Raw genomic sequence first — 12,784 nt, forward strand, 5'->3', positions numbered from 1 at the left:
GATAATAATAAAAAAGGAATAGCTTGTGTTCCCATTAGGCCAACTTTTAAAAAGAGATCCATGTTTTTAAAAAATACTTGTTTCCTAAATAAACTTTAGAAGGTAGTATATGCTAGTAATTTAATTTACATGCATTCTTACCTTTTCTATCTTTAAGAGGATCCTAAGAATAGAGATGATTTTGTTTGAGATGAGACCTATAGCTTCAAAGTCCTAGTATGCAGGAGTTTAAAGGTATTATTCTGTTTTGGAAATTCAGGAACTTAACATATATTCTTACCCAGGTAGAAAGCAAAAAAACATACTAACTTATACCTGAGCAGTAGAATGTTTGGAAGTAGAACCAGTAATTTTTATCTTCCACAAAAAAGTCGAGGGTCTCACACTTTTACTCAGCAGAGAATTCATATAGATTATCCAGAAATTTCCTGCATTCAGATCCCAGCCTCACAACTTACCAGCAGTATAACCTTGAGCAAGTTGAGTAATCTGTCTGTGACTCAGTTTTCTCAACTGAAAATTGGCATAGTAACAGTTGTGAGGATTAAATTAGATTATGTAAAGTACTTAAAATGCTGCCTGGCAAGAAAATACATGTTAGGCCAGGGGTGGGCAAACTTTTTGACTCGAGGGCCACAATGGGTTCTTAAACTGGACTCGGAAGAAGGAGCTGCGGCCGTGTTTCCCGACGTTGCCATGTTAACACTGCTGCTGGTGAAGGAGCGGAGGGGAGAGCAAGAGAACCCTTCGCTCTTTCGGCTCCGAGGGCCGGATAGAACAGCCGAACGGGCCGGATCCAGCCCGCGGGCCGTAGTTTGCCCACGGCTGATGTTAGGCCATCGTTTGTGTCATTATTATAACCTCTGTGATATGCTTTCATAACACTTGTACTTTCCTTTAGAGCATTTATCACAGTTTGAAGTTATATACTTGCATAGTGATTTAGTTGTCTTTCTCCATCACTAGACAAAGATCCCTGAGGGTAGAGTTTCTGTTTTGCTCATTACTGGATCCTTTGTACCGAGAATGTTCTAGATGTTGAATAAATATTTGTTGACTTAATTAATTAGTTAACTTAGAAGAGATTCCGTTAGTCTAAAATAAGTCTGATTAACCAGTTAACTGCCATCTAAAATGAAAACCATCGCCACAGGCCACGATATTTTGAATTTAATTTAAAAAAATCAATTTGCAATGAATATTATAAAAATAAACATATTACTCACAATTGAATATTTTCAGCTGAAAATTATCACAAACAAATGATTTTAAAGTTGGTTGGGGCTGCCATTTAGGGAAAACTTTTTTTAAAAATATATTTTTTATTGATTAAGATATTACATATGTGTCCTTATCCCCACGTTACCCCCTACCCCCCCCACCCCCTGCTCATGCCCTCACCACCACCACCCCCCCCCGTTGTCCATGTCCATTGGTTAGGCCTAAATGCTTGCATATAAGTCCTTTGGTTGATCTTTCCCCCTTACCCCCACCCTCCCCTACCTTCCCTCCAAGGCCCGACAGTCCAATCAATGCCTCTCCGTCTCTGGATCAGTCCTTGTTCATCAGTTTATGTTGTTCATTATATTCCACAAATGAGTGAGATCATGTGGTATTTATCCGCTCTCCAGTTCCATCCATGCTGTAGCAAATGGTAAGAGTTCCTTTTTCTTCTTCCTCTTCTTAAAGAATACCTTTCAGCATTTCATATAATGCTGGTTTGGTGGTAATGAACTCCTTTAGCTTTTTCTTATCTGTGAAGCTCTTTATCTGACCTTCTATTCTGAATGATAGCTTTGCTGGATAAAGTAATCTTGGTTGTAGGTTCTTGCTATTCATCACTTTGAATATTTCTTGCCACTCTCTTCTGGCCTGCATGGTTTCTGTTGAGAAATCAGCTGACAGTCGTATGGGTACTCCCTTGTAGGTAACTGACTTTCTTTCTCTTGCTGCTTTTAAGATTCTCTCTTTGTCTTTTGCTCTTGGAATTTTAATGATGATGTGTCTTGGTGTGGTCCTCTTTGGATTCCTTTCGCTTGGGGTTCTCTGCGCTTCCTGGACTTGTAAGTCTATTTCTTTCACCAGGTAGGGGAAGTTTTCTGTCATTATTTCTTCAAATAGGTTTTCAATATCTTGCCCTCTCTCTTCTTCTGGTATCCCTATAATTCTGATGTTGGTACGCTTGAAGTTGTCCCAGAGGCTCCTTACACTGTCTTCATATTTTTGGAATCTTTTTTCTTTTTTCTTTTTCGGTTGGGTATTTTTTGTTTCTTTGTATTTCAAATCTTTGACTTGATTCTTGGGATCCTCTTGTCTGCTGTTGGATCTCTGTAAATTATTCTTTATTTCAGTCAGTGTATGCTTAATTTCTAGTTGGTCCTTTTTCATATCCTCAAGGGTCTCACTAGATTTCTTGAGGGTCTCACTAAATTTATTGGCGGTTTCCATAAAATTCTTGAAAAACCTTATAAACGTGGTTTTGAACTCTATATCCAGTCGTTTGCTTTCCTCCATTTCTGTCATTTGTGACCTGTTTCTTTGTCTCCGCATTTTTTATGCTTCCCTGTGTTGGTAGAGTGGTTTTGTGTGCTAGGTGTCCTGTAGGGCCCAGTGGCTCAGCCTCCCCCGTTACCTGAGGTGGACACTCTTGGTGCACCCCCTTGTGGGCTTTGTGCACAGTCTTGTTGTAGTTATGCCTTGATTGTTGTAGGATCACTGGGAGGAAATGACCTCCAGGCCAATTGGCAGTGAGAATCGGCTGTGTCTGCAGTGGGAGAACTTCTGTGCTGGAGACACCCTTCTGCGGCAAGACTTGCTTCAGTGGGGCTTTGGTGCTCACTGAGTCTGCCCCCTGGGTGTGTCCCTTATGGATCTGCGGAGTTGTAATCCGGATGGTCCCCCTCTGACCACTGGGTACACTGGCTCTTGGAGGTTACCCAGCAGGAGCTATGAAGAGAACTGCAGATTCTCCTTCCTTTTTTGGAGTTTGGAGGTGCCCTGATGAGGCCCAGCTGTGAAGCAATGCAAGCTGCTGTGGGGCCTTGGGCCTTCTCTTGGAAGTTCTGGGTCTGTGGCCCAGCTGCAGTTTGTTAGTTAATTTTCAGGTTGCAAAGGGCCAGGGCATTCATATGCAAAAGCCTCTGCCAAAGCCTGGGTGGGGTGGGGTCTCAGGGAATCAAAGGGCGGAGCAAGGAACTATGGCGAATTCTCAGCCCTGCCCTAAGGGGCAGCGCGCATCTCAGTGTCCTGGTAATTGCTGCAAGCACCTCTGAGGGAAAGCCGCCCTCGAGTTCTGAGTTCTGCCCGCTGCCAGACAGTCCAGTTTCTCCCCGTATGAGTCCTGGGTCCCCAGAGACTCCCCGGAACCGGAGTTCAGAGCAGTCGGGAGCTTGTGACTCCCTCCCGATTCAAAAAGACAGCCGCGTCCTCAGGTACCAGCCCCTTTTCGCGCCCTCTCGAGCCTCCGTACCTCTGCACTTTACTTCCGCAGCTCCTGACCCTCAATTTGCTTTTCTCTTTCCTTCTAGTTGTAGAATTTCCACTCCGCCAACCTTCTTGTAAGTTCTGGATGATGTCCGTTTTGTCTTTTTATTGTGTTTTGAAGTTGTTGTAGGAGGCAGCAGTTTCGGTGTTTCCCTATGCCACCATCTTAGTTTCTCCTAGGGAAAACATTTTTTTTTATAGACGCGTGTGGCATGTGGGGAAGGTCCACCGCTTGTGTCTACAGGCGCTGATGGCATACAGTGGGTTAAAATCTTCTTCTGATTGGGGAGATAGTTAATCTGGCCCATTGTTTTATGAACAATTGCATGATTCAAAGCCTGAAAGCATGAGCTAACTACAAACTAATGAATGGTGTGATTATACAGATAGTGGGATTGATAACTTCTTTGTGTCATAGTTATAACGTATATCTTTAATAGCAGAAATATTCATTGTTTTTTGTTTGTTTCTTTAATCCTCACCTGAGGATATTTTTCCATTGACTTTTAGAGAGAGTGGAAGAGAGAGGAAAAGACAGAAATACCGATGTGAAAGAAATACATCGATTGGTTGCCTCCTGCATGAGCCCGGACCAGGGCCTGAGCCGAGGAGGAGCCTGCAAACAAGATATGTGTCCTTGACCAGAATGGAGCATGGGACCCTTCAGTCCACAAGCCGGCGCTGTGTCCATTGAGCCAAACCAGCTAGGGCTATTCATTGCTTTTTAATATAAGTAATTAGTATGGAATATTTAAATACTGTTGTTTGCTTACCATAAAACAGTTCGGTTTTGGAGTAATTGATGCCAAACTACTTTTTTTTTTTTCTTTGCAAAAAAATAGCCAATAAATCTGTTTATTGAGAATGCACCCATACAGAAAGAGTTAAAAATATATAGTTGGCATAAAGAAAGATATTTGTTCCTTTTGATGTAATAGGGATATATACATTCAATTTTTTTAATAATTAGGTTAAGCAATTTAAAGATTTGGAAGGAGGAGTTGTTAAGGCATAGTACTTTATGACAGCATTAAAAATTAGAACCACATTTTTATGAGATTATTTCTTTGTTGAGTTTAGCAGTAATAGATTAACCTTAGAAGCCTTTAAATTAATAGATGGAAGCCTCTTGTGAGACCCATGTGTCCATATCAAACACGGGTGTGTGTCTGGAGGATGTTTTTGAAAGTTGGGGGTAAAAGGGAGATGCAAGCAGAGAGAACAGATCAAAGATTTAAAAATTTTTAAAATTGATGTTAGAGAGATGAAGGGAGAGAGAGAGAGAAAGAGAAAGACAAACATTGATTTGCTGTTCCACCTATTTATGCATTCATTTCTTGATTCTTGTATGTGCCCTGACTGGGGATTGAACCTGCAACTTTAGCACATTGGGACGACGCTCCAACCAACTGAGCTATTCGGCTGGGGAAGATAAGAAGCTTTAATAATGGCTCCAGTGAGAGATGTTGAAACAGAGACGCATAAATGAATTTGACCTATATTTAGGATTTAAAATCAGTGGGAGCAGGTGATTGAAGGAAGAGTGCAAAAGGAGTCAGTAGTCTCTCTCAGGTGAATGGTCATAGTGGTGGTGTGACAAATTGAGATAGGTATAGGCTTGGAAGAAGGAAGATGATTTCATTTGGGATGTGATAAAGGAATAGAAGTGCCTTTTACAAATTACAGGTGAAGATGCCCAGTAGGCAGTTGAAGCTATCAGTATGAAGCTCTGAGGATAGGGATCTAAACTGGAGGATGTATCTGGGGGAGTCATCAGCAATAGATGGATGTAGCTGAAAACCAAGAGTGGATGGGCTCACCCAGTGAGAATGTGTAGAGAGAAAAGAACAGAGACTCTCTGAAAGGGAAGGACAGAGGAACAGGGAGAGCCCTTGACAAGGAGTCAGTGAAATAAGAGAACAAGGAGTGCTCAATGTCATAGACACAGTTTCAGTAAAATAATAGGGTAAGAAGGCATACTAGGTATTTGAGGCATAAAGTCAGAGAGGAAGAAGGGGGGTGGCGACTAGAATAAACTATTCTTTAGGAAAGTTTTGATCCGAGGGGGAGGAGAGAAGGTGAATAGCTGCTAGAGGGACACATACCATAAAGAGAGGTATGGAGTTTTGTTCTTGTTTTTTGAGGTTGGGAGAGACTTGACCACTTTTACAGGCTGAAGGAATGAACTAGGAGGAGTTTGAATATGCAGGAGAGAGGTAGAGAGATGCCTGTATCGGGTTCACAGAGGTGAGAGAAGAGGATGGGGTTGGTGCCCAGATGGAGGAGGTACAAACAGAAAGATGGGACTTAATTTCATTGTTGAATAATGAATGCTGCTTTTTCTTCAGTCTCAAAGGTGCTGATGAGAGTCCCAAGGAGTATCTGGCTTGGTCTTCTTGGGGAAAAATTATTTTGCCAGTGAGTTAAATTTTCAAAGAGGACAAAAAAGTTAGACATGTTAAATATAAAAGTGGGGAATTTTTAAAAAATATATCTTTAGAACTTGCTTTAGATCTGGCTGAAAACTAGAGTGAGATCAAGAAATACCCTTATTGAATCAATGTGTTAACTAACCTTACATGTTAATCATTTTCCAACATGTGTATCAGATTATCACATTGTACACACTGCTATATGTCAATTATATTTCAGTAAAGCTGAGGGGAGGAAAGACACCAAACTAGTGATTGCCTACGACAGTGATGGCGAACCTTTTGAGCTCAGCGTGTCAGCATTTTGAAAAACCCTAACATAACTCTGGTGCTGTATCACATATAGAAATTTTTTGATACTTGAAACCATAGTAAAACAAAGATTTATATTTTTGGTATTTAGTTTATATATTTAAATGCCATTTAACAAAGAAAAATCAACCAAAAAAATGAGTTCACGTGTCACCTCTGACACGCGTGTCGTGTCATAGGTTTGCCATCACTAGCCTAGGGCTTGGATTTGGGAGGAGATCGGAAGATTATGGAGTGATAACTGAAGGATATGGGATTTCATTTTGGAGTGATGAAAATATTCTAAAATTGATTATGGGATGATTGTACACTCTTTGAATTTACTAAAAACCATTGAATTATATACTCTAAATGAGTGTATTGGATGGTACATAAATTATATGCTATGTGATTTATCTATACTAATAAAAGGGTAATATGCAAATTGATCAGGATGCCCTCACAGTAATGACCAAACAGCAGGCTTCATGGGGCGACCAGGCCGGCAGGGGGGACAGTTAGGGGCAACAAGTCTGGGGGTGGGGGGAAGTTAGGGGCGATCAGGCAGGCAGGCAGGTGAGCAGTTAGGAGCCAGTGGTCCCGGATTCTGAGAGGATGTCCGACTGCCAGTTTAGGCCCAATCCTGCAGATGAGAGAGGTTGCAGGCTGGGCTGAAGCGACACCCCCACCCGCTGTGCACGAATTTTGTGCACTGGGCCTCTAGTATCTTAATAAAGCCTTTTAGTTCTCATGATTTTGTAACTTCGAGGTTCTAGTACATTTAACCTAAAGTGAAATGTTGGTTCAATTTTTTAAAATAGTTCTTTATTGTTCAAAGTATTACATATAGTTCAATTTTTATAACTTAGAGGTTTCATAGACTTACTCATATGGGGGGAAAAAGGATTCAGGGGAAAGATTCAGGGGGTCATATTGTTTGATTGGTTAGCTGAAATTCAGAGTAAAAACACTCAAATGCCTAAGTGGTTGGAATGAAATTACTCCAAGCAACAGAGTCATTATTTTTAGTTTTAGGAATCACAATATTTATAAAAAGTCTTGTAATATATATAAAGAGCTCTCACTATATTGACTTATTGAATCTTTCTAAAAATCCTTTAATAGAGGAGAGACAGATTTTTATCTCTAAAAATAACACCACTAAAATATTAGATATCATTTAGAATTATAGTAAACAAACAAACAAAGCATTATTTTCCTAAGCCTTGGTATTTGTACCTGGAAAACTCTCTACATTTCTGACTACTGTGTTTAAAGACCTAATAGAATTGGAGAATTTTAAAAAAAATTTCAGATCAATTCAACAAGTACTGTTTTGGTGCCAAGTCGTGCCATTCACTATCTTAAGGGATCCTGCAAAGAATGTGACCCTACTGGTGCTCAGGGAGCTCATAGTATAGAAGGGGAGAAAGACTGTGAACAAGTGGTTAAAATACTGTGAGATACTGATAGCAATAAAGGTCTGCAATGTACAGAAGTTGCAGATAAAAGGGTCAGGAACAACTCAAAGTATGGGCCAAGTGATCTAGGTTTTAACAAGTGAGAGAATTTCATCAGGTGGACAAAAGGACTAGGATATTCGAGAGAGAAGGAAGTACTCATGTAATGCTCACAGGTATGAAATATCATGGGGTATTCAGTGTTTGTGAAACATAATTAATTGTAAGTGGTTGAAAACAAGTGTGAGTTTTGCAGGGACTAATTAATCAGGAACACAATCAAATTTATGTTTTTTGACTGTCACTCTGGTGGTAACTCTGATGGTAGGGGAGATGTCACCTAAAAGGTTCCTGCAAGACTTCCAGGCAGTAGATGGCAGGAGCCTGAATGGAAGGGAAGACTATTAGGGATGCAGAGAAGTCAGATATGGGAGAAATATACAGTAGATGGGATAAAACATACTGAATTGGGTGCTTGATTCATTGTGGAGTAATTGAAGAAGTTGTTCAAATAGGTAGGACTGGAAGAACTATTTTATAAAGAAAAGTTAAACTATATTAGCTGTTTCCATCTAAAGAGGTAAAGGCTGGGGAAGAATAAGATAAAAGACCCACCTTAAAATCTTTAAGTTGGGCATAGACTGGATCAGTGATGGTGAACCTTTTGAGCTTGGCGTGTCAGCATTTTGAAAAACCCTAACTTAACTCTGGTGCTGTGTCACATACAGAAATCTTTTGATATTTTCAACCATAGTAAAACAAAGATTTATATTTTTGTTATTTATTTTATATATTTAAATGCCATTTACAAAGAAAAATCAACCAAAAAAATGAGTTTGCGTGTCAGAGGTGACACGCGAACTCGTTTTTTTGGCCAAAGGTTCGCCATCACTGGACTGGATTGTCAATGATGGCCAGAACTAAAAGTCACCCTATTACACATGGAAAACCAATAAGAGAAATTAGTACTTCATAAAGCAGGCATTAAATTTATGGAAACTTAGGTCCTCATTCCCCCAAAATATGAATGTTTTGGGGGTTGCGGAAACCCCGGCAGAAGCTGCACAAAGCGGACACCAGGACCCCCACGGCTCCATGGGGCCACAGGAAACCTGGCGGGAGCTGCATGGAGCGGCTGCCAGCCCCGCCCCCACTGTGCACGCCACCATCTTGTGACGGTGTTATGGCGTGAGGGTCAATTTGCATATTACCTCTATTATATAGGATAGATAAGCTTACATTGTTATTAAGAAATCAGGGCATTATGAATGTGAAACTGATATTTTGGACATAAATATAACCATCTATTCTCTAATTATTTAATAGATAAGGCATTGGTTTGATCCAAAATAAAAATGTTTGTAAGTAGATTAACACCCTAGAAAATGATTACAGAAGCAATTAAAAAGAAAAATAGTAATGATTTTCAGGTTTGATGTTCTTGAATAGGGATCTCAAATATTTTAGTCTTACTTTTTATACTCTTAAACTTATTGAGGACCCCAGAGAGCTTTTATTTGTGTAGGTTGTATCTATTGATACTTATTATTAGAAATTAAAACAATTTCTAATCCTCACCTGAGGATATATTTTCATTTGTTTTAGAGAGACAAGAAGGCAGAGGGAGAGAGAGAAACATCAGTTGGTTGACTCTGTATGCACCCCAACCGAGAATCAAACTGCTAACCTGGGTATGTGCCCTGACCAGGAATTCTTCAGGTTACGGATTCGATTCCCAATCAGGTCACATACCCAGGTTGCCATTCAGGGCACATATGGGAGGTAACCAATCAATGTTTCACTCTCACATTGATGTTTATCTCTATTTCTCTCCCTTCCACTCTAAAATAAAAAAATAAACATACATATCCTTGGGTAAGATTTAAAAATTGCTTTAAATAAATAAAGTAATAAAATGCAGATTAATTTAAAAAATGAAAACATTGATTCATTACATATTAACATAACACATTTTATGAAACAGCTATTTTCCAAAGCAAAAATATTTTAGTGAGAAGAGTGGCATCGTTGTGCATTTGTGCAAATCTCTAATCACCTTACTAGAAGACAGCTGGATTCTTACACATACTTGCTTCTGCACTGAGTCTGTTGTGATGTCACCTGTCATGTAGTTTCTGGAAAACACTGTACACACAAGGGAAATGAGAATGAAACAAGAACATGACAGTGATTAGGAGAATGGTTCTTACCTTGTGGGACCTGTTCTTGAGGAAGCAGAAATATTTTGTTGCCAGCACCAAAACAGTTAATATACCACCACTCCACCCTTTTTGGAAGTAGATGCCTTTAAGAATATTTTCGTCATTATTCACTGGCTTTGTCCTATTCCTCTAAAGGTCTGTGATCCATTTACAGACTAATGAAGTCAAGTCTAAGGCAGAATGTAAGTCTTCTGTGACCTTTTACCCTTCCCAGTCTAATGAAACATACGTCATCTAGACCACAGTCCCTCTACTTTTCTTCATAACTTCTCACTTTATTGATAAACCATAAAGGCATATAGATATAATTTTGAACTGGAATCTGAGGAGGGGGAGTAAGACCATCATTAGGGCCCTTTCTTTCTATCCCGGAAGACTTAGAGAGGGAAGGAAAACCTCACTATTACCTGGAGTCTGGACTCTGTCAAAATGTAAAACCAGGGACACTGACGACCAATTCCTGGAGGCCTGCCTAACATGGGACAGAATTATCTTGAAAATGGCAACACTTCAAGATTTAGCTTTAGTTTGGAAATGTGTGAGTCTAAAAACAGTCTCTCAAGTCTCTCTACCTTTTGGTCATCAGCACACCATTGGTCTTCTCTTTAGTCTGCAACATCAATACCACCCACCCTCATTTGATTCCAAACACAGAGTGACATATCTGCATCCAAAATAACCAAGTCCTTGTTTTCATTAAGGTGTCTGTAGAGCCTGGCCCTTCTCACTGCCACCACCCCGTTGTCGTCCTGTTTAAACAACCTGTTGGTCTTGATTCAAGGCTTTCTGTTTCTCAGTCCATCCTGTGTAACAGCCTGATTTATTTTTTCCAAATACTACTATCATGACATTTCTTTGCTCAAAAATCTTTAGTGATGTCTTACTTTGTACCATGCTACAAATCTGCTTTATTTCTTTCTTCTTCCACTTTTGTTATTGCATTCATGTTATTTCTATTTTTCCCTTTTTATCTAAACCTACTAGATTATTCAAAACTCAATTTAAAACCAATCTCTGTAAATGGTTTTTACTCCTCTAATCTGCCTTGATTTCCCTCTCCTCTGAAATAGAGTAGTGTCTGAAGTTTGTACCACAGTTTGGTATGTAATTAAATACTTTTATTAATTGTTTGTTTTTGTTTCAGTCGTGTTAATTTTTTTTCCTCTGCACAGGCTGTAAGTTTCTTAAGAACTTGGCTAGAATTTCATCCTGGGAAAGACTCTTGATTTGGGCAACTGCTCAGTGATTTCTTAAATAATTATTCTCTAAATTATTTTTGTGTTGGTTACATCAGGATGGTCTTAACATCTGAGAAAGAGTCCAAGTCTGATAAATAATATCTAGTGTAATGCTATTCCCAAGTATAGTCTAATAGTTCATGTACGTATTCTGAATTTGTCAAATTTTCTTACAGCTATTTCTGCATTTGAAGTTCAGCCGGTTTCTACTGAGGTCCAAGAAGGTGGAATTGCTAGATTTGCATGCAAGATTTCATCAAACCCTCCTGCAATTATAACATGGGAATTAAATCGAACAACTCTACCTGTAACTATGGACAGGTAAATACAGCTTTTCATGAGACTATATGGGACAAAGACCATTATGGAACTCATTTTCATAGATGGTGTCAATAATCAACTTCTTGGGTAATCCTCACCTGAGGATATTTTCTCCATTGGTTTTTTAAGAGAGAGTGGGAGGATGGGGGACAGACAGATGGAAACATCGATTGGTTGCCTCCTACACACACCCAAGCAGGGCTGGGGATGGAACTTGCAACTGAAGTACACAAACCAGACACTGCATAGATAGTTATGTTTTAGGGAACTGTGGTGACACAAATGAAAATCATTGAATCAAGCTAATATATATTAAAAGGTCTGTAAAGTAATGCATTTGCCACTTTAAAGGGTTGAATATGTGAAATGTTATAGAATATATGTTAAAATCTACTACAAAGAGTTTAATCATCTTTCTTCTCATAGCAGGGTAACTGCCCTACCAACAGGGGTATTGCAGATCTATGATGTTGGCCCAAGGGATGCTGGAAATTATCGTTGTGTTGCTGCTACTGTAGCCCACAGGCGTAAAAGTATGGAGGCTTCTCTAACAGTGATTCCAGGTACCTCGTAGAAGTTCTGTTTTTAGTTTTTAATTGACACAACTATTAATTTTTATTTTCTGGCTATAATAGTATGCCATCAAATAGTACTTTAATTTCATTTAAAATACTGTAATCTATTTGGAAAATGGTCATTTTTATATATTAAACAACTCTTCTTTCATAGGCTAGCTTGTTATATGTCATGTTAGAGTCAATATCTTTAAGAAAGATTGGTTTTTTTGTAAATATTTCACTTTTAAAAATCCTATATATTAAAAGCGTAGTATGCAAATTGTCCCCTCGACCAGGAGTTCTTCTGGGAGTTCGACCAGGGGGCGGAGCAACTGGGGGAAGGGAGGGAGTACCCGACAGGCCACCACCAGCCACTGGGGACACTATCAGTGCACAAATTTTGTGCACTGGGACTCTAGCCCTATATAATAAAAGGCTAATATGCAAATTGTCCCCTTGACCAGGAGTTCAACCAGGAATTCCACCAGGGGGTGTGGCCAGCCTGCCAACTGCCCACGGCCCCTCCCCCTGGCCGACCCCACCCCTGGCTGGCCCCCCAACCCTGATTGGGGATGGGGTTGGCCAGCCAATCTCCCACATCCCCTCTGCCCAGCCCAATCAGCCCTGATCTGGGTGGGCTGGCCGGACCCCACCCGTGCATGAATTCCTGCACTAGGCCTCTAATATATATATGTGTATATGAAATACAAAAAGGAAAATAACAGTTATCCATTTCCACCAGAATTGTCCATTGTCAATAAAGAGATACTTGTTTTCAGT

General features: G+C 39.8%; 1 protein-coding gene across 1 annotated transcript in view; it reads left to right on the forward strand.

Moving 5' to 3' along the window:
* Positions 1–12,784, forward strand: part of PRTG (protogenin) — a 129,731-nt gene that overhangs the window by 54,320 nt on the left and 62,627 nt on the right. The window contains exons 3-4 of the mRNA XM_059670402.1: positions 11,303–11,447; positions 11,877–12,010. Coding sequence (XP_059526385.1) covers positions 11,303–11,447; positions 11,877–12,010 — 279 coding nt within the window. The remainder of the gene's footprint in view (positions 1–11,302; positions 11,448–11,876; positions 12,011–12,784) is intronic.

The sequence above is a fragment of the Myotis daubentonii genome, chromosome 1 (genome assembly GCF_963259705.1).
Source record: "Myotis daubentonii chromosome 1, mMyoDau2.1, whole genome shotgun sequence".
NCBI classification, from domain to species: Eukaryota; Metazoa; Chordata; class Mammalia; order Chiroptera; family Vespertilionidae; genus Myotis; species Myotis daubentonii.